We start from the raw sequence: 24023 nt of genomic DNA, 5'->3' as shown, positions 1-24023 counted from the left end.
CTCGACCTCAGAGGTGTGGCCTGACCTCCTTGGACACTCGGTGCTCGGTTCTGACATGGGCTCCGTGCGTGGCCTGCCTGCCTCAGGCTGTGCAGGAGCCAATGAGACCTCCACACAGGTCCAAGGGACCAGGCAAAAGCCTGTCTAGTCCATCCACCTCGGTGACCATCCTGTTGTGCTTGGACCAGCACTCTGAGCTCATGGACGTGCCCTTCATTAGAGGGAGGGACATGTGGACTGGTCAGGCTTGTGCTCTAATGAAGGGCACGTCCATGAGCTCAGAGCGCTGGTCCAAGCACAACAGGACGGTCACCGAGGTGGATGGACTAGCCAGGCTTTTGCCCGGTCCCTTGGGCCTGTGTGGAGGTCTCATTGGCTCACCGCACAGCCTGAGGCAGGCAGGCCATGCACGGAGCCCATGTCAGAGCCGAGTACCGAGTGACCAAGGAGGTTATAGGGCCTTAAAACTTGTTTCCAGCTCCCAGGCCTATAAGCAGAGCTTCAACCCAGGCCTGGCAGCCCTCAGGGTGTGTTCCTCCCCTTTCCCTGCCATGCTGGTGGGCCATCGGGGGTGAGGAAGCTGGGCCAGCAGGAGGAGATGCAGCTCTGAGTCCAAGGGCACTGGGTTCCTTTGGTGTACAGTGGGGTAGTGATACCCAGCATGGGTCCAGGCCACGCACTGCTCGGAATCACCACTCTCTATAGGGCAGGGAGGCCGCGGCGGGAGCTACAGCAGCTAGCATCGCCTCCCAGCTCGTGCGAAGCCTTCCAGGACAGCAGCTTTTAGGAGGAATTCAAAACTATCTGTGGACTAATGTAAAAAAAAATAACCCGAAAGAAGGATGATGAATCGGGTGGGGTTCTATGTCTTTGGCATGTTTTAATTAATTATTTAATAAGATATTTTTAATACATAATGACATATCCACTTTTAAGTGTAAACCATTGTTTTCTCTCCCAGATGGTATGTGGATATATTTTACTCTGAATCAGTATAAGGATTGAGAATATAAACAAGATAAATACAAGTAGGAATAATTTTTTTTTTAAACTTTGTGTTTTGTTCTTTTATATATATATTTTATTGATTTTTTACAGAGAGGAAGTGAGAGGGATAGAGAGTTAGAAACATCGATGAGAGAGGAACATCGATCAGCTGCCTCCTGCACACCCCCTACTGGGGATGTGCCCGCAACCAAGGTACATGCCCTTGACCGGAATCGAACCTGGGACCCTTCAGTCCCCAGGCCGACGCTCTATCCACTGAGCCAAACCGGTTTCGGCAGGAATAATTTTTTTATAGTTTCTCTTTTCCAAAGAATTATCTTCTGAGTCTCTCTTCATGAAATATGCTAATGTATTCAAAATAGAATTTGACTTCCCAGAACAAAAGTCTGTGGCACGTATCCATCTTAGAGCACAGAGAGATGCTCCCTTGCGTTTCTTTCAGGGGATGGGTGAGATGGAAGTGAGATCAAGGGCACAGCATCTTTTGCGAATATTTTTAACTTGTCAGAGAGGCATTAAAGGGTGGCTCTGTGTGCACTGGGTGTGGTGGGTTTGTAAATGTGGGGACTTCTCCGGTGGGTGTGGCCAGCTCACTGCCCTGCGGAGACAATGCTGCAGATGTGTGGCCCACCCACTGGGCAGGGTCAGCAAACAGGCCGCCATTCATAACACCAGACCAGCAGAGCAGAGGCATGAGCACTGATGGTCATCTAGCCCGTGGCTGAGGGAATGGCTTGTTTTACTCTCTGGCATCAGAATACTTAAAAAGTAACATAGTTGGTATGTTCCTTATATTTTAGTTTTAAAAAAGCACTCAGCAAGCAGCTGAAACAAGTCAAGTGTTCTTTTGGTAGCATTCACACCTGCCCAGCTCTGCTGCCTGCTGGTTGGGCACCCGCCCTCTGTGCCTGCTGCCCTCCTAGGTGTCCCCTCCTGGCATGGACGTGAGCTTAGGCTGCTGTGTAGCAACACTCGGGCCCAGTGGTTACGACACAACAAAGCAGGGCTGTTGGGGGAGATTGCTAGGCAGACAGGTGCTGCTGTCCCTGACAGGTGTGGCCTCCCTCTGCCAGGACACCGAGCGGGAATTGCATGCTCCAGAGCCTTGGTCAGCAAAGGGAGCTTTGCATTCTGTAAGGGCCTCTTCCTGCCTGGGTGGGGAGCAGAGCCCATCCAGATATGGGTGCTTCTGCCTCAGGACTACGTGGCTCTGTCTCTCTCAGGGGCCTGAGGAAGACTAAGGAAGTGTCAGAGTAGGGCCTACTCGCCCTGGAAGTACTTCCCATTAGTTCTGTCCCATCCCCACAGGTAGATATGCCCGGGGGCCTCCCTTGGGACAAGCTGTCCACACAGTGGAGGGCAGTCCTCTCCTGTGAGCGCCGCTCTCCCTGCACGCTGCTTCTCTGTCCCACCCCACACCTTCCGTCAGTGAAGACAGTGACCACAATCACACTGCCATGTTCAAGGCCGGAGCCGGCTTGCCAAGCAACGGCCACATAGGAGAACTGTAGGAGAGCCATTTAATCCCTGCTGGTAACATCTCTGTCCCTGGAGATGTTGGGGAGGGAGGCAGCCCTGTCCCTTCATTGCACCGCCTGCCTCCCCAGCCCCTCACCCCTCCTGCTGAGACAGATGCAGAAAAGAGTCATTTGGATGCCCCTTCCCCATCTGGGGTTGTATAGTACCCCAGTCTCTCCACTGTTTCCCAACCCCAGGCATTAAAGGGCTCCTGGTGGAAATGTTTCTGAGATACTTCATATGGGGTACCCATTGCACCAAGATTTAGTGGAATCAAAGAAGGAGGTCAAAGTTCCAGAGCAGATACCAGGTTTAGAGCCATCACTTGGAAATAGACAGGAATGATGGCCATTTCAAAGCAGATTCGTGTGTTCTCTTTAAACTCAGGAGATGGATATTACTGTCCCCATTCCAGAGATCACGATCTGAAATCTGGGCATCTCAAGTGCCTTCCCAGGAATGTGCAGCTGGTGAGGGCCTCCCGGGCTCCCCCTGGCATTCCAGGCGCTGCTCCCTGTGTGTGCCTCAGATGTGGCCCACTGCTGTTAATGCCGGCGTGACTCACTCTTGCGGAGTTATGCTGGCCCTTGATAAGCCTCTTGAGGCTTGGAGACATGAGTGAGTGAGTGAGTGAGTCACCCCCAGCTGGGACAAGACCATGGGCATGGTGAAACAGCCCCCCTGTCCGGCCGTGTGGCACAGGCCCTCCGCCTCACCAGGGTGAAACATGCACCCCATGGTGGTCAGCAGACTCCCTGCCAAGTGGGGTGCTGAGTGCGAGTCAGCAGCTTGTGTTGCTCTCACTGGTCCTTCAGAGGAGGGTCTCCTTAAAGAGGCATGGTGCCTGGTTTTTTACCCTCGGAGCAGGCTTTGGGTCACTGGCCCTTTCCTCAGATGGGGAGTAATTATACTTTCCTCCAGGATGTGGGTGCCACCAGACAACCTCCCTCAGCAGCACGTGGGTACCTGCTGACTCTCCACCATCCCGCGCAGGGCACCACAGGAGGATCCCAGGGGCTGCATGTCGGGTGGCCAGTGGGCTGCACGTGGCGGCACTGGTGCCTCTGTCCAGATGCTGCATAGGAAGAGCCAGTGCACGAGGGGGGGAGCAGGTCTCAAGTGGGGAAGCCTGGGTTTGTGCTGATTTGATTTGGAAGGTGAGGCTTAATATGGAGCTAGTCTTGGTGCAAAGTGGGCTTGAGAGCCAGAGTTGTTGAAAAATCATTGTGACCATCTCTGCAGCTGCACCTGTCCCAGGCGTTGTCCTGCGTCACCTAAGGTGATGATCCGAATGGGAGCAGCTCCCTTATGGAGTGGCCAGGTAGCGTCTACAGAACTCTGCTTTTCAGGAGGCCGTGTTCTGGAACAAGCCTGAGGAAAAGGAAGACAGAGGACGGAAGTTTGCAACCCTTATGAGCCCATTGACCCTCCTGCCAAGCATGTGGATTTGACTGTTTTTCTGGTCTCTTCCTAGAATGAAGCCACATTTATCCCCTTCTGATTCTTTCCTCATCTTAACAATGAAATACAAGTCGATACTTCTGAGTTATTTTCTGTTGAATTCAACACCCCAGTCCCTGCCTCCTTCCTCCTTTCCCCCATATTTTTTGAAATATTCTCTGATCACTAGAGAAAGGGGCTGATTTCAAATTCCTGGACCAAGTGTAACAGCTCAGTCCTAAGAATCTGAAAAGTCATGTGAAAGTGTTTTAATTATTATGTATTTCTGGGAGGAGTTTGCAGAAATAATAGTGCATCGGTTCCTAAAAGTTAACTGTGTGCCGGGTCCATCATTCCCAACCATGTCCTGTCTTAGCACATGTAGAAGCAGCTCACCAGGGACAGAGGTGCGGTGCTGTGGGCAGGTGGCCAGTGGGTGGGACAGAGGTGAGGGCTATGGGCAGAGGTGGCCAGTGGGTGGGACAGAGGTGAGGCGCTATGGGCAGGTGGCCAGTGGGTGGGACATAGGTGAGGCGCTGTGGGCAGAGGGGGCCAGTGGGTGGGACATAGGTAAGGTACTGTTGGCAGAGGGGGTAAGTGGGTGGGACAGAGGTGAGGTGCTGTGGGCAGAGAGGGCCAGTGGGTGGGACATAGGTGAGGCGCTGTGGGCAGGTGGCCAGCCGGAGCGGTAGGGGGAGGGGTGCTCCAGCCTCTTTGAGGCCTGACGTGGGCCCTTGGGACCCTGCAGCTGATTGCTTTTAGCTCACTATCCTGGGGTGGAATTCTGTGCTGCACAGCCTCATTAGCTAAGGGTCTGTTGGGCTCCCAGCTTGTGCTAAATTTAAAATTTAAGGTGGTAAAATGAGAGAAGGAAAAAACTATTTCAACCAGTAGTGACAATAGCAACACAGAAGTGTCACTGGGCTTGTGCTGAGGGTAGTTCCGGCTTCATTTTGTCATAGCCCTGTAGGAAGGTGCTCTCCTCTCTAGCGTTCCTCTGACTGAGAGGGTGAGTGGAGGCTGGGGAAGCCGTGGAGCATAGAGCCTAGTCCTCACACCATCCTGCCTGCCTCGGATGCCCCAGAAATGTATGCCTGAAGTCTGGTGGATCCAACAGGTTAGAACACATATGCTGGGAAAGTCCACTAACGCAGTTTATAATAAAACATTTAACTTTTGTATCTATGAAAACATCTGTGAAATTCATAATTAAACAAGGTAGTTTAAAGAAGACTTTTAGGGTTTAAAAAATATGCTTTCTTACTTAAAAATACGCTTTTCCTGCTCTGGCCGGTGTGGATTCGATCCCCAGTTGGGCATGTACAGAGACAGGCAGTCGGTCTTCTCTCTCATATCAATGTTTCTCTCTCTCTCTGTCCCTCTCCCTCTCTCCTGTCCCCTTTTTTATTGTAATAAAAATAGACACATTTTTAAAAGTACACAGAAGAAAAGGAATGTCTGTCCTCCCACCATGGAAAGAGAGCGTGTTAAACTGTGTTGGCTCATCTTCCCGGCCCTTCAGCCAGTAGTCAGCACGGGGTGGCCTATTGTCTTTAGTTTTGGGTGGAACAGATGGAGTGGAGGCAGAATGTAGCCCTTTAAGAATGTTTCTGTGTCCCTTCCTTCCCAAGGGGAAGCATTCCTTTTTCCTCAGATCAGCTATTAACATTCACTGACCTTGAAATCTCTATTGAGGGCCCTGGCCAGGTAGCTCATTTGGTTAGAGCAGTGGTCGGCAAACAGTGGCTCGCAAGCCACATGCGACTCTTTGGCCCCTTGAGTGTGGCTCTTCCACAAAATACCACGTCCTGGGCAAGTCTATTTTGAAGAAGTGGTGTTAGAAGAAGTTTAAGTTTAAAAAATTTGGCTCTCAAAAGAAATACCAATCGTGCCCTAACCGGTTTGGCTCAGTGGATAGAGCGTCGGCCTGCGGACTGAAGGGTCCCAGGTTCGATTCCAGTCAAGGGCATGTACCTTGGTTGCGGGCACATCCCCAGTAGGAGGTGTGCAGGAGGCAGCTGATTGATATTTCTCTCTCATCGATGTTTCTAACTCTCTATCCCTCTCCCTTCCTCTCTGTAAAAAATCAATAAAATATATTTAAAAAAAAAAAAAAAAAAAAGAAATACCAATCGTTGTACTATTGATATTTGGCTCTGTTGACTAATGGGTTTGCCGACGACTGGATTAGAGTATCATGCTGATATGCCAAGGCTGCGGTTCCATCCCCATTCGGGGCACATACAAGAATCAATCGATAAATGTGTAAGTAAGAGGAACAACAAGTTGGTATTTTTCTCTCCCCTCCTAAAATCAATAAATAATTTTTCTCTCTAAAATCAATAAATAATTTTTTTAAAAAATAAATTTTTGAGTGATAAATTAGAAAATATGTGAAAAAAATTATCAAAGACTGAGCATAACACAATTCTATTTGAATAAATATTTACTGGGAGAAAATGTTGAGACACAGGCGTGCAGGTGCCCTACCACAGTGCTCACACTGCGGCCTTGGGTGAGATGTGGGATGAGGTGCCCTACCACAGTGCTCACACTGCGGCCTTGGGTGAGATGTGGGATGAGGTGCCCTACCACAGTGCTCACACTGTGCGGCCTTGGGTGAGATGTGTGGTGCAGGTGCCCTACCAGAGTGCTCACACTGCGGCCTTGGGTGAGATGTGGGATATGTTTGACTTTTTTTGGTTTGACTGTGTAGTCTTCAGGTGTATTTACTGCAAGCACATTGCACATGATAAAAACAAAACAGCCATTTTCACTTGGAAGAAAAAGCAGACCATTTCTGACATGTTTATGTGCAGGGCACTGGGAATGCAAAGCCTCCCAGTAGCACGGAACTAAGCCATCTCATTCTCTCTGCTTCCTGTCCAGGAGGGGGTTGAAGTGCGAGTGGCCAGGATCTTCAACACCTTTGGGCCGCGCATGCACATGAATGATGGGCGGGTTGTCAGCAACTTCATCCTGCAGGCGCTCCAGGGGGAACCGCTCACGGTAGGTGCTGGCCTCAAGTGATGAGTGCGTGCTGGTTCAGGGGTCACGTTCCTGAAGCTGCTACTTGGGGTTTCTGTATGTCCCTGCACCCCTAGTGGCTGGGAGGGGAGATGGGTGCATAGGATCCGGGAGAGGGATGACCAGTGTGACTTGGGTCACCTTGCTTTCGAAGCCTGCCAAGAACATAGAGCATGGGCCGCGGGCATGGTCCACACTGACCAGGCCTTGGGGTCTGTGTGCTGTGCCGGCCTGCCTGCAGAGACCTTCCCGATGCTTACTTATCCCACTGGCTATAGCCAGGGTTGTGTTTGTGCTCAGGGGCCGCTCAGGTGGCTGAGAAATGGACGTTTGTCTGGTTGGTTTGGGCACTTTTCTCTGACGGGCTCTCCACCCGGGAAGCTTCGAGCCTGGGGCCACCTGGTGGGTTGGGGTCAGTGATCTGAGTGTGTGGCAAGGAGGAGGCCCCGCTGCTCAGTGCCCTGAGACACCCCCTCAGCCTGCTAGGCCAGGGGTGTGCTGGTTAAGTTCAGGTGGTTTTCTTCAGTTTTGCCTAATCCTCAGTTCCCTCCTCTCTCCTCTTCCTGCTTCTCTCTCCTCCTGCCTTTCCCAGTTCTCTCCCTGCCTTCCCGCCTCCATTTCTTTGCTCTTCACACTGGGGCTCTGTGAGAGCTCAGTGCCTGGTGGGACTCCGAAAGTTCTGTAGGGCAGTTTGTTTATCAGCTGAGTGTGTTCCTGGGGGAATATGGCTGTATGGACATACGAATCCATCTGTCCACACATCTGTCTTCCTTTCTCTGGCTGTCTACTAATGGAGTCAGTCACTGTGTCTGTTCTTTGATCTTTACCTGTTAACTCATTTAGTGCTCACAACAGATCCCTCGGGTATAGGTGACTTACTGTGCCTGGTTTCCAGATGGGAAAACAGCAGCACGGAGATTAGATAAGGTGCCTAAGCTTAGGTGGCCAAATGTTGGCGGCTGTGTTTGAACCCAGAGCCTCCGCTCTTGATCACCGTTCTTAGATGTGTTTGCTGTACCGCCACCAATTTAGAACCAAAAGCTTTGCCAAATTAGAACCAAAAAATGATGTGGCTTTTTCAGGTGAGTTTTGTTTGACACATTGTAGGGAAGAGGTGAATTCAGACCCCAGCAGAGGTTTGGATGCCCCAGCCCGCCGCTCCCCCTCCACGCTTAGTACACACCAGCTCTGTTTTTACCTTAGTGTCTGAGGACAGGCACACTGATCTCACACACACTCAGTCTTCTCTCCCTCACACCATGTTGGATCCACCGCACATCCTAGTGGCCTTGCCCTAAGTGGATCCAGGTGCCTTCTCACCTCTTCTCCCACTGCCCTGGTCCATGCCTCCGCCCACTCCCATTTTATTGCTGTGGCCCTTAATCACTCTCAACCCAGCAGCCAGAGGGAGCCTCAATAGAGAAGTCAGGAGCTCCAGCCTGTGTGCCAGCGAGAGCTGGACACGGGTGCCGCCCAGGACTGCAAGTGGTCTCTTGACACCTCCTGTCAGGCGGAGGGGTCCCCAGGGGTCTTTCAGAACGTGCTTGTTTCCTGTCACAATATTAACATCAAAGATCACTGGCCAGTGGCTCAGTTGCTTGGAGCATCGTCCTGTGCACCAAAGGGTTGCAGGTTCAGTTCTCCGTCAGGGCACATACCTGGGTTGTGGGTTAGATCCCCGGTAGGGACACGTGGGAGGCAACCAGTCGATGTTTCTCTTTCCCTCCTTCCCTCTTTTCCTCCCTTCTTCTGTCTCTAAAAATCATTAAAAACATATCCTTGGGTGAAGATTACAAAAAAAAAAAAAAAAGATCACTGATTACAGATCGCTGGAACATCCTAATATATAAAAACCCTGGATCTGTCACATCCACAACGACCGGAAGCTCGACCAACCTGAAGTCAGTCCTGCAGTGAGAGGGATGTCCGCTGTGGGATTGGGCCTAAACCTGCAGTCAGACATCCCCCAAGGGGTTCCAGATTGGAGAGGGTGCAGGCTGGGCTGGGGGACACCCATTGCCCCTCCCCCCCAGTGCATGAATTTCATGCACTGGGCCTCTAGTATAATAATAAAGAAAAAGTTTGTAACAGACACAGTGAGCTGATACTGTTGGGATGTGCAGGGTGCCACACACCTACAGTATGTAAAGGCGCAGGAAGTGGAGCGCAATCCGAGCAGGCATGCCTGTCTGCAGTACCTGTGGGCACAGGGAAGCGCCAATGCCTGTCTGCTTGTTGCCAAGTTCTGTGAGTCACACATAGGAGCTGCTTATTGAGTTCATTTAGCTTATCTTGAAGAGACTTTAGTTTGCAGTTCAGTTAAAACATGGAAACATGCAAATGCCATCAGAGCAGGGTTGATTCGGCTGTGCTGCCCAGCTGTGTTTGTTCAGGTTGCAGGTGAGGAAAGAGCTTTCCTGAGGTGGTTTCCCAGGACAGCCCACGTGGGGCAGACGTAGGGTTTGAACCTGGGTCTCTGTCATTTTAAAACCCTTGCTTTTTCCAAAGGAAATTATGGGGAAGCCATACTTCTAAGACCAGTCCAAAGTTAGCATTTTATTTACTCCTCGTATGAGTAGTGTGGGATTGTAAGTGACTCCTAACTTGGGCCCTTCGTCCATGCACAGATGAGAAGCTCCTAGGCACTGGAGGCCCAGCGTGGGGTGGTGCCATGCTCCCCGTGCTCTCCTGTGGGTGCTCCCCTGGCCTGTGCGCAGCGGCCTGCCTCTCCGTCTGGGAACCCTCAGTGACCAGGCTCTGTGACCTGCACACGGTGCTTAGTTCCCGGGCCTTGTTGTTTTGCACACATTCGCTGAGCACTTCGCTGTGCTGGGCTGTAGTAGGGCAAAGGTGAGTCAGCCCCGATTCCTGGCCCAGGGAGCTCTCAGCTGGGGAAATTGGTATGAATCGATTAGCAGAGGACTGTCCCAAAAAGAGCAGAGCAGTGAATTCTCTCCTGGGAATGAGCCAGAGGAGGTGTCCCAAGGAAGTGGTGTCCGAGCTGGTCCCTGAGGTGAGGAGCACTGCCAGGTGGAAAACCGGTACGACGTGGAGAGGTAGAAGCATTCATTGGACAGGAACGGAGCATGAGGCCCCCTCCCTCCCGCCTCCTGGCTTTACCCAGAGTCACCTGGGTAGTTCTCAGCCTTGGCCATGCATTGGGATGACCTAGGGCAGTGGTCAGCAAACTGCGGCTCGCGAGCCACATGCGGCTCTTTGGCCCCTTGAGTGTGGCTCTTCCACAAAATTCCATGGCCTGGGCGAGTCTATTTTGAAGAAGTGTCGTTAGAAGAAGTTTAAGTTTAAAAATTTTGGCTCAAAAAAGAAATTTCAATTGTACTGTTGATATTTGGCTCTGTTGACGAATGCGTTTGCCGACCACTGACCTAGGGAACTAGTTGTAAACACACCTACACTGGGTCCTGGCAGAGGCTCTGTGGCCTGGCCTGACCGAGCCCAGCTTCCCAACAGGCAGCCTGGTGGAAGACCAGGTGGGCAGCCCGAGTGCTGTGTGTGTGCAGGTTTCTCATCTGCTGGCTCCTGTCCCAGAACCTGACATACTGCCTGGCATGTCATGGGCCTGATGACAGTGGACTGCTTCCGGTGATGTCTTCTGAGGAAGAACTTCATATGTGTGAATACACACATGCATGCGTAGTTCTGCCCCCTTCTCACCACTGGGCACAGTGTTGAAGCACCCACACGAGGCCTAACTGTCTGTTTCTTCCTAGGTGTACGGATCTGGGTCACAGACCAGGGCCTTCCAGTATGTCAGGTAAGACAGCCGGGCCTGCTGGGAGCAGCTGGACCTGGTGGTGGCGCAGCAGGGCTGGTGCAGCCCCGGAGGGCAGTGTCTGTTATAAGCAGCCTTCCTCAGGGCTCCAATGGCAGCTCCGCTCAGTGAAAGTTCTCCTAGACACGTGGGAAGCAGAAAATGTTCATGCTTGCTTCTGACTTAGGACTCCTGTGCTAGCCCTTTACTGCCACCTAGCGTCTTGTAGGTAAACTTGCCCAACTTGAGGGCAGTTGAGTTTAGTTCAGACCAACTTAAGATTCGGCTTTGACCATCCAACAAACCCACAGGTCCGAGAAGCTGACCCACTTCAAACGTGGCGTCTGGGTGGACGAGATTGTCCTCACCGAGGCAGAGGTGAGAAGTGTCTTGCTGCTGCAGTGTTGTTGCCTGAAATACATTTGAGCGCTTGGTCCGCAGTCTCAGGCGGTGATTTTTGTTGCCCTCTTGCTGTGGGGATTTTGTTGGTCCGTTCCGTCGGTGACTGATTTAAAATGCAGTTTTGGTTCTGAGAGAAGAGTCACCATGTAAACAATTCTATAGACCCTACCCGCTCCCAGGTGGCAGTTACTGGGAATCCCCTGTAAATCCGTGGTATCCTAAATTGTAAGATTCAAGGCATTTTCACTTTCCAGTGCAAATACCCTGGATGCCTCTCAGCCGGCAAGTGCTATTCCTGGTGTCTTGAGGCCATCCCAGTTTGCTGTAGCGGTGACTAGGTGGCAGTGGGGTGCAGGTCTGGGCAGCCCCCCGCCCTGCCCTCAGCCAGAGTGGTCACATAGACTTCTCTGATTATGAGGGTCCAGGGTAGAGTGATATTTCTGTACCGTGACCATATTAACACATTGTGGACGGATCACGAGATTCTCGCTTCATACTACACAGTGTTTTACAAAGTTTCATACTTTAAAAAGATATTAGCTTGTAAGAACATGTAATAAATAACTTCAAAATGCAATGGGAATTTAATTTTAAAGCGTGCCTTTAACATTTATGTAGAATGTTTTTGTACTCGTTCAGTAGAAACTTACCTGGCCACTGGGTAAAGCTAGCAATAAAACTACTGGTCCACAGTGTGTTCATTGGACTTCGTGTATTGAGTACCATCCTTTTGTAATAGTATGTTCACCCCCTCCTGAGGGATCTAGCAATCTCCAGTTACACTGACTTTCCTAAAGCCCCCTCGTCAGTGTTCCCCACGCTTCTCCAGCTATGACACCTTGTGAATGCTAGTGAGAAATACAGGGTAAAAGGGAAGTCCTTTAGAACCCAAACTCTTTACTACTCTCATTATTTCAAAGGCATGAGATACAAAATCATTGAACATAGCCTCAGATACTTGATAGGGATTAAAATGTTTTACGAATTTAGTGATGCATGTGTCGCATACCATCCAGCTTGGGATGTGCTGCCTGGCCTGCTCTGATGGGCATGGCTCACACATGTGGTCGTCAACTCAGACGCCAGTGAACATTTGAGGATGGGTCTTAGAAGTTTCACTGGAAATGTGACTGACAACCCTTTCCCAGAGCCCTTCCTTCATAATACTGCATCGTCACTTACGTCCCTCCGCTGGACATCTCTGCATCACATGTCAGTAGAGGCCGAGGTGATGAGGCCTTGTGACTTGACCCACGGCAGAGGGCTTTCCTGACTTCCACTGTTAGTTATTCAGGACTCCGCTGAGAGAGCTCCCTTACCAGAGTTCTGCGATTTTGAAAAAACTGTTTCTGACTTAGCAACAGAATCTTTTTGCTGCACACTTAGAAGTGCACAGTGTCTGAGTCTGCAGTTACTGTACTAACCCAGCGGTCTCGGATGTCACGGCCCCCGCGGAGCAGCACTCCGGGTCCAGAGGTCAGGCACAGGCACCGACACCCTGCAGAAGGGGTTTGACGCTTGCACGGTCAGGGCGCATCCTCATCCGCACAGCAAAGGCTTGTTCTAGAGTATTTTAGTCACTTTGTCAAAATGACACTTTTACAGAGCTGAGCTTCAGGTTAAATGAGAGTGATCTATGCAATTTTGTATTTAAAATTTGTCAGTTATTAACATAAAAGATGCATGACCCGCCCTCCACTCCCCCAGTGAGCTGGATTGCAGAACAGTCATCTTCCAGCTTAATAAGGCCCCTCCTTCCCCAGTTGCAGTATTAAAACAGCTGGGGACTGCTGAATGGCAGCTTGAACATCGTTGTATGACCTGCGGGATGTGTGCCATAAGAGAATGTGCTATGAGGCACTAAGCACTGCCATAGTGACGCAGTGACTTTGTCAGTTTCTGGAAAAGAGAGATTATCCCAAGTCAGCTGTTGGCATCAGTGCTTGAAGCTGTGAGAACAGAACGGACTTCAGGCATCTTCATACAAAATACCCATTTGCTATAAACAAAAACCCAGAAAATTGTTTACTGAATACCCCACCAAAAAAAAAGTGTTTTCAATGAAAGGAAAGCAAAAGCAGGTTTTCTTTTGGAAATTGGCTATAGTAACCTCTCCTTTCTGGTGATGATGGAGAGGAGGAGGAGGGAGAGTTTCAAACAGACCGCATTTGGATCACCAGAACTTCAGAGTCATCTGGGACAGCGGTCGCCAACCTTTCAGACCTCACAGACCACCAGTGGTCTGTGGACCACCGGTGGGCAACCGCTGGTCTAAGGAGTAGCGCTGAAGAAACAGGCGGTGTAGAGCAGCGAGGTGTCATTTTGACAAAGTAACTTTTTTGTTTTTAGCAGAGCCACACTTTAAAACTTCTGAAAATAAGAAACAATCCTTGGTAAGCGAAAATATGCTTACTTTATCTTCCCCTTCATGGCCAGTGGATCACGAGTTATTTGAAACATCCAAATAGCTCTGTTTCATAGAGGTGTTTGGGGTAGGGTGGGGTGAGCTGACGATTCAGGGAGTTGGGAGCAGCATTCCGTATTTCCACGCTCAGTGTCTGCGTTCCCTGTGCTTTGCCAGGTGGGAATTACACACGGAGGGCTTTCATTCCAGTGGGTCTTATTATTTTCAATCACCTCCTTTCTCACGGGCCAGCTACCTGGGTTCACTGTCCCAGGCACTTTCAGCAGAAACTTGTATCAACCCCATTGTTTCTGGGCATGTGCCTACTGTAATTTATTTTTATTTTGTGATAGTGTAATGGTTTCAGAAATTGATAGAAGTAGAGCCCTCAGCCCCGTCACTCAGCTTCCTCCTGGTCAGCGTCTGCACCCTCCCAGGCGAGCAGCCCAGGTGTCCTGTCCTTTCACCCGGTGCTCTCGTGCTCACCACACCCCACGTGCAGGATTGCAGTTTGACATCCACTCTTCCATTCCGGGAGGTGGCTGTCCTGATGCTCCGTGCCTGCGTGCTCAGCACAGGCGCCTGAGTGGCCTCCCTTCTCTCCTAGCGACCTGGTGAACGGCCTGGTGGTCCTCATGAACAGCAACGTCAGCAGCCCCGTCAACCTGGTGAGTGCCCCCCCCCCCCACCCCGCCCCGTCTCAGAGCCGGCCACGCTCGCTCCTTTGTGAACCACGAGGAGCACCGGGCTCTGCTTGATTGGCTGTAACACTCGGGGCAGGCGTGCTTATTGCTTGCTGGATCCTAGAGATAAAAACACAAAGTAAAACAGTAAGAGAGGAGACAAAGAAGCAACATGTCTGCAAGACACGGAAGCGTGGTGTGATGAGACTGAGCCAGCTGCGTTGCCTGCACTGGGTGGATCGTTTTGGGACTGGCAGACGGGCATGTCCTGGCACGTCCTCTCACCAGCATTGAACATGCAGGCACTCTGTGAGACCTGACCAAATCGGGTTTGAGAGGCGGAAGGTGGCGGAAGTTTCCGGGAGCCTGTGTTTCAGCCACACAGACCACCTGTGGCTTCTCCTTTGTCACTTCCTGAGTCTTCACCTCCGTGTTGGGGGGTTGAAAGGTCATTGTCCCGGACCTAAATAAATTTAGTGCCGGTGGGCTTGCTTCTCCAAAAGGAATTTGTTCTGTCTGTGGCCAGTTCTGGCCGACAAAGTTTTCCCTTATATTTAGGACTAAAATCTCGTTCCCTGGATGCCCATTTACTAGCCTGCCTCCTCGGCGTGCGGGGCCTCTCGGAGCTGGTCTGCTGCCTCGCGGTGTGGTAGCCTTCTAAGGTTGAAGGGCAGGGTCGCACCCCCGACTCTCCTCTCCAGCTCTTCCAGGCCGCGTTCCTATCAGCTGGCTCTTTTGACCCTTTGGTCGCTGTCTGCTGAACGGGTTTCCGTCTCGTTCCCATGAAGGTGTCCTGTGTAGACTGTCCCGCACTCAGGGTGTCCTGCTTCTACTGATGGCCCTGACAGGAGGGCCCTGAGTTCTGCAGGGAGCACTGACGCTGCTCACCTTGACCAGCCGCCTGCCCAAAGCCGGCTTCAGGGCTTCGCCAAACCTCTCCTGCCTCCCGGGGTGATGTAGAGCAGGGGGCCATGCCTGCTTATTCGGAAGCCTTCCCTTGCCCTTTTCCCTGTAGCCAGCCATCCTGAGCATGTTCCATAGCTTCATTTTTCACTAAGTGGGAAGTGGGTTCTTACAAAACAAGAAAGATTGGCCCTGGAGAGGCCACTCCCTGTGGAGCTGTTGATCGTCTCATGGACATGGCACCAGCCAGGGTCTCTTTCATGCACGTTGGCAGGAACAGGAAGTTAAGAAGAGAACAGGCGTGTGTGAGCCTCAGTGCATTGCAGGTACTTCTCGACCTGACGCTTTTGTGAAGGACGTGCGACCTACCCTCTGTGTTCCTACAGGCCCATTACAGTGCGCCTGTCATCAGTCCTCTCTCCCTCACATTACTGGTTCCCTCTTTCTTCTTTTTGGGGACGTTTGTGCAGCATATTTGGGGGCTCCCGTCTCTTGTAGAAAGTCATTTTCCTGAGTCTGAAGCACATCTGCCAACGGTCCTGATGGAGACGGGCCGCTTTCTGCCAGACCCTTGCACTCGCCGCACTGCCCCCAGTTAGGCCCAGGTCCCGCCTGCCTTGTACCTCCTCACTGCGGGGCTAGGGAGCTGTCCAACTTCACGGCTGTCTCCTAGGAGTTCGGGAAGAGGAGAGGGGCCGTTTCCGCGGTGTGTAATGGAAGGAAGAAAGGGAGACAACAGTTTTCCTTAAATATAAACTGCACCACCTCTCTCTCCTGGCTTGCCCAGCCCTCCCCTGTGAGTGTATCTTCCGCCCCTGTGTGTGAGTCCTTTATTACTTACTGACACGGCAGTTAGATAGGGACGTTGTCATGGTGATTCGGCCAGAAGACGTGTTCACATTAGATACTCTTGACGTTGCCAGAGGGTGTCCCCATCCAGATGTTCGTCTGGAGGACAGGATGAAGTCACTCTGCCATGTGGAGTCGCCGTCATCAGGGCGGTTAGGTGCTCAGTGAAGAGGGGCAGGAGCCTGCGCACCTCCGGAGGCTCAGGGCTGGCCCACGGCACCTTTGAAGCCGTGCACATGTGTGGTGGTGGTGCCGGCCTCGGCCGATGCAGTTACACTTATAACCAGACCCCCGTTTCTTCCTTAGGGGAACCCAGAAGAACACACCATCCTAGAATTTGCTCAGTTAATTAAAGACCTTGTGGGTAAGTAGGGCACACACTTTCCTGGGGGGAAGCGCCTTTACTTTCCTGTCAGTCAAGACACCTGGTCTGGAGATGTGTGATGGATAGAAGCTAATTGAGTTGGATAAAAAGCATACCTTTATCAGGAGCACTTAATTGCTCTCTGCTTCTTTAAGAAATGGGAAGATGGAGACCACGGGGTGGGGAAGGAGGTGGGTTTTGTTCCGCTTTGTAATCGCAGGTGTACGTGAGTGGGAAGTACAGCTTAGTGCCCAGTGGAGACCTGGTGATGTTAGCTCCCTCTGCACAGGTGACAGAGGTTCTGCGAAGAGGCTGGCCCCTGAGCAAGTTTCTTGTGCAGGCCTGGCAGGGGGTCCCTGGTGTGGCTTCGTTCTGGTGGCCAGCAGGGTCTGGGTCCAGCAAGGATGCTGAACAAGCCAGGCTCTCTGTCCTGCTTGCGGCCTCTCCAGCGGGGTTGCTGGACATCTCAGTGTTGCTCAGGTCTCGCTCCTGCAGGGACGTAGTATCCAGGTCTTCGTTAGGCATCAGCCAGAGCTGGCCCAGGGTCATTCCCCCTGCACTCGGCGGTTAGTGAGTTAAAGACCCTCCTGGTTCTGGGCAAGGCCTCGTCCAGGGCATGGCCGGTGCTCAGTGGGAACAGCAAGGTCATTGGCACCTGCACGCTGCATGTGACCACACACCACATTTGCCATTGTGGAGTGGTGCTTGGTGGGCACACCTGCCATGTTAGCTGATGGTGGGTGGTCTGCCTGGGAGCTGGCAGTGTCGGGCTGGCCCTCAAGTTTCACTCAGGCCTGTTAGCAGAGTAGCTGGCCCATCACCAAGCTCTCATGGGGACAGAAGCACAGTCCTGCAGGCAGCTGAAGGGACTCCATGAGACGCGTCACCCAGCCAGTTCTAGTCATTTGACATGTAGTGAAACATCACATCCCTGGAGGTTTGTGATGCTCTCTTGCCTTTTCTTTTTTAAAACAACTCAGGTAGTGGAAGTGAAATTCAGTTTCTCTCCGAAGCCCAAGACGACCCGCAGAAAAGAAAACCAGACATCAAAAAAGCGAAGCTGATGCTCGGGTGGGAGCCTGTGGTAAGTGGGGACCATGCATTTCTCATAGATACATGGGAGATACGAGGGAAAAAGGAAATGAGTAATTCAAAGATGTGATTTAGAATTCAGTCTACGTACCGTCTTTATAGGGAAAGAAGAGGGGGAATGTAGGCCTTTTAGGGGAGAGTAAATGACCTAAGAAAGTTGAATGAGCCCTTAGAAGAATAGATGGGAGATTAATGATAGTTTGTGACAAAGTTTATCTACTGACAGCTTTAGTGTCCTCTCCTATAATGCATCAGTCCCCCTGATTATGAAACACTTTGGGAAGGATTTTTGGCAACAGTTCTTTCTGTGGAGGGTTTATCTTTAGGCGGATAAGGGAAGCTCAGAGGAAGCCTTCCCCCGCATTTCTGTTTTTCAAGTGCCTACAGCTCAGAACCATCAGAGTGGCAGATCTGGGGGGGGGGCATGTCCTAAACTCCTGCAGTTAAGTTTTGGGGTGGCATGTTCTGCTACGCGTCAGCGGTCTAGGGAACTCAGTGAGTAGAAGGCAAAATGTTGAACCTTAAAGAGGTGGGAGAATATCCCTGTCCTTATTCTATCCTGTGATCTACAGTCTTAGTGATCTGCTGCAGGCACAGAAACCTGCTGACTGAAATGACTCTATGATTCTGCCCAGACTTATCAAAGTCTACTATGTAACAGGACCACTGTACAAAACAAGGAACAGCGAGCACAGGCCTTCATATTTAGAAGGAATTTATCGTTGGTCCCTTTCTAAGTAGAGCCTGTTTTAAGCAAAAGGCCTTGAATAAAGTTAGATGCACATTCGCTATATAGTAACTGTGGCTCATAACTTATGTGAAGTGTGTATACAGGGGGTATTTTTATTTGTCTGGAGTTAAGTATAATAATACAGCATTCTTGGAATATAAGTCACCTACTGTTAGTTTCTCTGCCTGCTAGTAGTTTAATTCATAAGAAAACTTTTGAGAGATCTTGTCCAAAGAAGCTTTAGACAAATCCAACTTAATATTCTCATGTTTGTCCTGTTTCTAACAGCTCTGATGAGATTGGCATACAGCAAACTGCCATATTTAAACTGTGCGATTATAAGTTTTGACATGAAACCATTGCCACCAAGTTAACAGACATATCCTCCTCCCCAGTTTCTGACCTCTGAGCTGTTCTCCTCCCACTTCTCCCTGTGTTCTTTTAATGGGCAGCTGATTTGATTTCTATTTCTGTTTGCTGTTCGGCTGCTCCAAGTGAAGATTGCTTTTTATAAGGTCCCTCTCAGATTCAGCCCTTAGGTCAGTGGGATGGAAGTGCAGAGGGTCCGTGTCTGTGAGAGAATGAGGTATGGGATCAGATACAGGTGCTTCCAGAGCATCTTCCCTCCGTGGTAGGGGTGTGTGTGCACTATTTTAAAAGCGATCTTTGTGACTGATTCCAACTGGAGTAGATGCTGAACACAAGAAGTCGTTCAGATCTCTGGGGGTTTGGAGTTCATTCTTTTTATGTCAGCCTGGAGTATAATTTGTCAGATTTCCCAGGGCATTTAAAGGGCCCTTTGCAAAGATGGCTTCTCCCTTGTGACCCAAGCCTGTGCTGTGACCTCAAGTCATCACTTTCTTCCTGTGACGCCTGAGACTGTCTTGTTCAGTCGCCACCTTGTCTCTCATTCTCACTTTCCCTTTAAACAGGTCCCGCTGGAAGAAGGTTTAAACAAAGCAATTCACTACTTCCGGAAAGAACTCGAGTACCAGGCAAATAACCAATATATCCCCAAACCAAAGCCCGCAAGAATAAAAAAAGGACGGACGCGCCATAACTGAGAACCTCACTCTTGGGATGGAGACTCCCTGTTTCACACTGATGAGATGTACTTTTTCTTTTTTCTTAAAGAGACTTAAACAGGTGTCATGAAGAACAAACTGGAATTTTATTCTGAAGCTTGCTTTAAAGAAATGGATGTGCCTAAAAACTCCCCTCAAAAACCTGCAAATTTTGCCTTGCACTTTTTAAAATCTGTCTTTTTATGTAAAATAGCATCTCTGCGTATTTTCAAGTTTTTTATCTTGCTGTGAGAGCAAATGTCATGACTGTCGTTGACAGTTTTTTTACTGGTTTCTTTGTGAAGCTGAAAAGGAACATTAAATGGGTTGAAAATGCTGATTTTATTTATAAAAGTGGGACCTATAAATGAGACATGATACTATACATAAAGAAAAGAACAACCGAACAGTGCTGTCAGGGGGTGGCCCTGGCATTTATTCTTTGGTGGGTGAGAGAATTCTGTCTGAGAGCTTTATGTTTCTTTCAATTCAGAATTTTTCCAAGGTCCAGATTTGAGTTGCAAACTTGACATTGAAATATTTCTGTCGGATATTTGAAATCACTACTGTGTTGTGCTGCGTATTTGGGGTGAGGTAGGGTGGGGGACAAAGTTTAAGATATTGGTTAACAGTGGTTAAATATGCTATTTTAATAAAATATTGAAACTCACTTTTAAAGGTTGGCTGGCTTTCTGCTTTCATTGTTGGATTGCTCAGAAAAATGTTGGAAAATTTAATTTTAAAAATTCTGTAAACATTTATGTTGGTATATATATAATTTGATGAGTAGATATTGAAAACTTTTATATGCCCCTGGGGTTGAGTTTGAATATATAAACTGCTGCGTGGAGATATCTTTAGCTTTTAGCTCTTACCAGGGTTAGAATCATTGTGTGTCCTTTTCTGGCAACAAGACCAGATGGAGAAAAAGAAGTGTCTGTGAACTAGACTCATTGATTGAAAACTTGGAGAGCTTTTCCTTTCCTTAAGAATTCTTTCAAGATTTAGTTTTTATTTTTGTATTCCTTTTAAAACAAATGGAAGAACAACGCTGTAAGTTAAAGCAACACATTCAGTAGGCTCTGCACGGGATGGACAAACTGGAACCATCACTGAGGAGGTAAAAGGACCAAGCATTTGGCCAGAATACCTTTTTCCATACCTAACCAGGATTTTGCCTGTCCTTCAGAATCACGTTGGAGTAGTTTTTTAGTTGGAGATGTTTTTCAATCAGAATCTGGTGCCAGGCCAGGGAAGTTTTGGTTTTATATGTCATGCTCAATTTCCCGCAAGATTCTAGAACAAAAGTCGGTGCTAGATTAGATGTGATGTGAGATGGGGAAAGAGAGGACTCAAGGATGGTTTCTTATTTTTGTCATTCTTTTGGCCAGAACTAAGTGATGCTGTATTTATTAAACAGGGATGAACAGAAATGAGAAGCTAGCTTGGAAGCTACTAATGGTGACCCATACATTGAAGACAGTGTAGACAGGGATGGAGGTGTGTGGGGCTAAACTGTAGTGCCATTTGGGAGAGCCACGGGGTTCAGAATTCTCCGACCTTGTTACTTGCTAATTCTAGGATACTCCCTTGAGTTTTATTCTTAAGACATTCCCCCCCACGTGATTTTTACAAAATTCAGGGAACAAGGAAGAAGGGGAGGAGGAGTGGTTATGTGTAATAAGTCACACTCAGGGAGAAGGGGTAATAAATCCAGGGAAATAATGAAAACTTAGAATTAAGCATATGAACATCCCAGGGAGACAGGAAAGTGGTATTGAGGGAGCCTAGATTTCAACTGCACTCTTGTGGATACTGCGTCTAGCCCATGGACCCCACATAGACTCCTGAACCATCGCTACTGGATGAGTCCTGGTAGAGTCTTAGTTATGTGTGAGCTTGACTTAGTTCTTAACCTAGAAGTTATGTTGAGTCAAACACTGGGTCTGGCCAGAAGAGTGAGTTGCAATTTGGTCTCATAAGAGAGCCAGGGAAATCTGGGTGGCCCTCAGTGATTTCCTGGGGTAAAGGAGCTGTGAGTTTCAGGGTTTAAATTTGCATATTACCTGGTAAAGTGATCTGTGTGCTTTGCCTAGACTTTCTCACAGGTTGATTGCTACCTTTGATAGAGAATTGAAAAATGGCCTTGCCCCGAGACTGCTACTACAGCTTCTAGGCCCTAGGGGGTGGGATGCACATTGTTTCAAAGACCCCAATAGGGCTTGTTCCAATTATTGTGATTAACCCATCTGTTTTATCTGCTTTAAAAATCTTGTCTGTTTGTAGCTTAGCCACATTGGGGAACAAGGGTCATTTATATCTACAGCTGTGCTGTGGGAAGGAAAAGAGTAGCGATTTGTTTTATCAAAAAAAATTTTTTTTCACCCTTTAGGTAGGACAGTATTTAGGGGGATAGCTCATTTCCCTTTCCCCAGGGGAGGGGAAAGGCTATAATATAACCCCAGCAGGTTAGATTGATTAACTAGTTTCTCCTGGGGCAGGCCTTGTTATAAAGAACAAAGTGCTCTGATGTAGTTCAAAACAGTTCCTTTTTCCTTCCTGATGCCAGAAGCAACGAGATTTTCCTCCGCTCTTCATTATGAGAACCCAGTTGAACTCCTGGAGGTGAAACTCAGAATTTTGGGGTCCCCCTTTGGCTGGCTCCCCACGGATTTTTAAACTTGGACTTGTCCACACTAAGGCTCCAACAATTCATCAATTATACTTCAGATTTTCTGACCCTGGCACTGATCACGTGGAGGTTGCTAATCAGTGAGTTGTGATTCTCTGTATTTGCCTGTCAGTCTTCCCAATTTGAGGGAAAGGAGTTTGCCTTTTGACCACACTTCTCAGGTGTATCTAAGAAGAGTTATTGATTTTTTTCGTTTGTTCTGCTTTTTAGCAGATATGATGGAGCGATGAGTTCCCAAGATCCTTACGTGTTGGTTAATGGGTTTGTTCAAGAACCTTAATGTTTTTTAAAACTCTTACTGTTTAGTATATTTTGACTTAGGTGTTTCTGTAATTTTTATACATTTTATTTTAAGTAAAATGAATGCGATGGTACAAAGACCCAGCATGCAAATGTCAAATAACTGACTCCCATTTACCAATCATGGGAGGTCAGTTTTTAAAGAAACTAAAGTAAAAATGCAAGGAAAAGACTTCTGTTTTCAAGAAGATGAAGCAGACATATTTTTGCTATTTTTTCCCACCAAGTACATTGTAAAGTTCTGGACATTAAATGTAAAACAAGCATAAGGAGACTCTGAAAGTAGGTAGAAAAGGAAGACCATCTGGGGACCTCAGGACCCAGGCAAGGATCTAGTCACTAGATTCTAGTGGTATTATGGACTGACTTGTGTTCCCCCCAAAATTCACGTGTTTGACTCCTAATCCCTAAAATCTCAGAATGTAGTCATATTTGGAGGTAGGATATTTAAAGAGGTTATTAAGTTACAAGAAGAAATAAAAGGCATCCAAATTGGAAAGGAAGAAGTAAAACTCATTATTCGCAGATGACATGGTATTGTATATAGAGAACCCTAAAGATTCCACCAAAAAAAAGAAAAAATTACTAGGACTGATAAATGAATTCAGTAAAGTAGCAGGATACAAAATAAATATCAAAAACCTATTGTATTTTTATGCACTATCCGAAAAGGAAAATAAGGAAACATTCCCATTTACAAATGCGTAAACACACACACACAGAGAAATAAATTTGACCAAAATGGTGAAATACCTGTACTTGGAAAATTGTAAGACACCAAAGAAAGGAATTATAGAAGATACAACGAAATTGAAGCATATACTATGCTTATGGATAGGAAGAATTAATATTGTTAAAATGTACACACTACCCAAAGCAATCTATAGATTCAATTCAATTCCTATCAAAATACCAGACATATTTCACAGAACTAGAACAAATAATCCACAAAAATGTATATGGAACTACAAGAGATCCTGAATAGCCTAGCCACATCAATCTTGAGAAAGAAGAACAAAGTTGGAGGAATTATGTTACCTGATATCAAACTAATAGTATAAGGCCATAGTAATCAAAACAGCATGGTACTGGCATAAAAACAGATCAATGGGACAGAAATAGAGAAAACTTGGACAGATACATGCAAAAAAAAAAACCTAGACCACCTTCTTACACCATATGCAATAAATTTAAAATGGATTAAAGACTTAAATATAAGACTGGAAACCATAGAATTAGGAGAAAACATAGGCAGTAAAATCTTTGACATTTCTTTTTAGTAATATTGTATCTGATACAGTTCCTTAGGCAAGGGAAACAAGAACAAAATAAATGGGACTGTATTGAACTGGAAAGGTTTTGCACAGCAAAAGAAACCAACAAAAGGAAAAGACAATGTTCTAAATGGGGGAAGATAATCGCTAATGACACATCTGATAAGGGGTTAATATCCAAGATTTATAAAGAATTCATACAACTCAACAACAATCATATTTAAAAATGTACAGAGGACCTGAATAGACACATCTCCAAAGAAGATATACAGATGGCCAGTAGACATTGAAGAGATGCTCAACATCACTAGTTATCAGAGAAATGCAAATTAAAACCACAATGAGATATCACCTCACACCTGTCAGAATGGCTAACATCAATAAAACAACAGCCCAGCCAGCATGGCTCAGTGGTTGAGCGTCAACCTAAGAGATCACAGTTCGACTCCTGGTCAGGGCACATGCCCAGTTGTGGGCTAGATCCCCAGTGTGGGGCATGCA

At 48.3% G+C, this 24023-nt stretch overlaps 1 protein-coding gene across 3 annotated transcripts in view; it reads left to right on the top strand.

Moving 5' to 3' along the window:
* UXS1 (UDP-glucuronate decarboxylase 1) overlaps nt 1-19939 on the top strand; it is a 134556-nt gene extending 114617 nt beyond the window's left edge. For all 3 annotated transcript variants that reach the window (XM_080684073.1, XM_080684074.1, XM_080684076.1), the window contains 6 exons: nt 6856-6975; nt 10725-10768; nt 14179-14239; nt 16313-16370; nt 17351-17454; nt 19125-19939. In XM_080684073.1, coding sequence (XP_080540199.1) covers nt 6856-6975; nt 10725-10768; nt 14179-14239; nt 16313-16370; nt 17351-17454; nt 19125-19256 — 519 coding nt within the window. In that variant the 3' untranslated portion in view covers nt 19257-19939. The remainder of the gene's footprint in view (nt 1-6855; nt 6976-10724; nt 10769-14178; nt 14240-16312; nt 16371-17350; nt 17455-19124) is intronic.
* The last annotated feature ends 4084 nt before the right edge of the window (nt 19940-24023 follow it).

Source organism: Plecotus auritus, assembly GCF_963455305.1.
Source record: "Plecotus auritus genome assembly, chromosome: 8".
Classification (NCBI taxonomy): Eukaryota; Metazoa; Chordata; class Mammalia; order Chiroptera; family Vespertilionidae; genus Plecotus; species Plecotus auritus.
The sequence above is the reverse complement of the archived record's forward strand: the minus strand, read 5'-3'. Positions and strand labels throughout refer to the sequence as shown.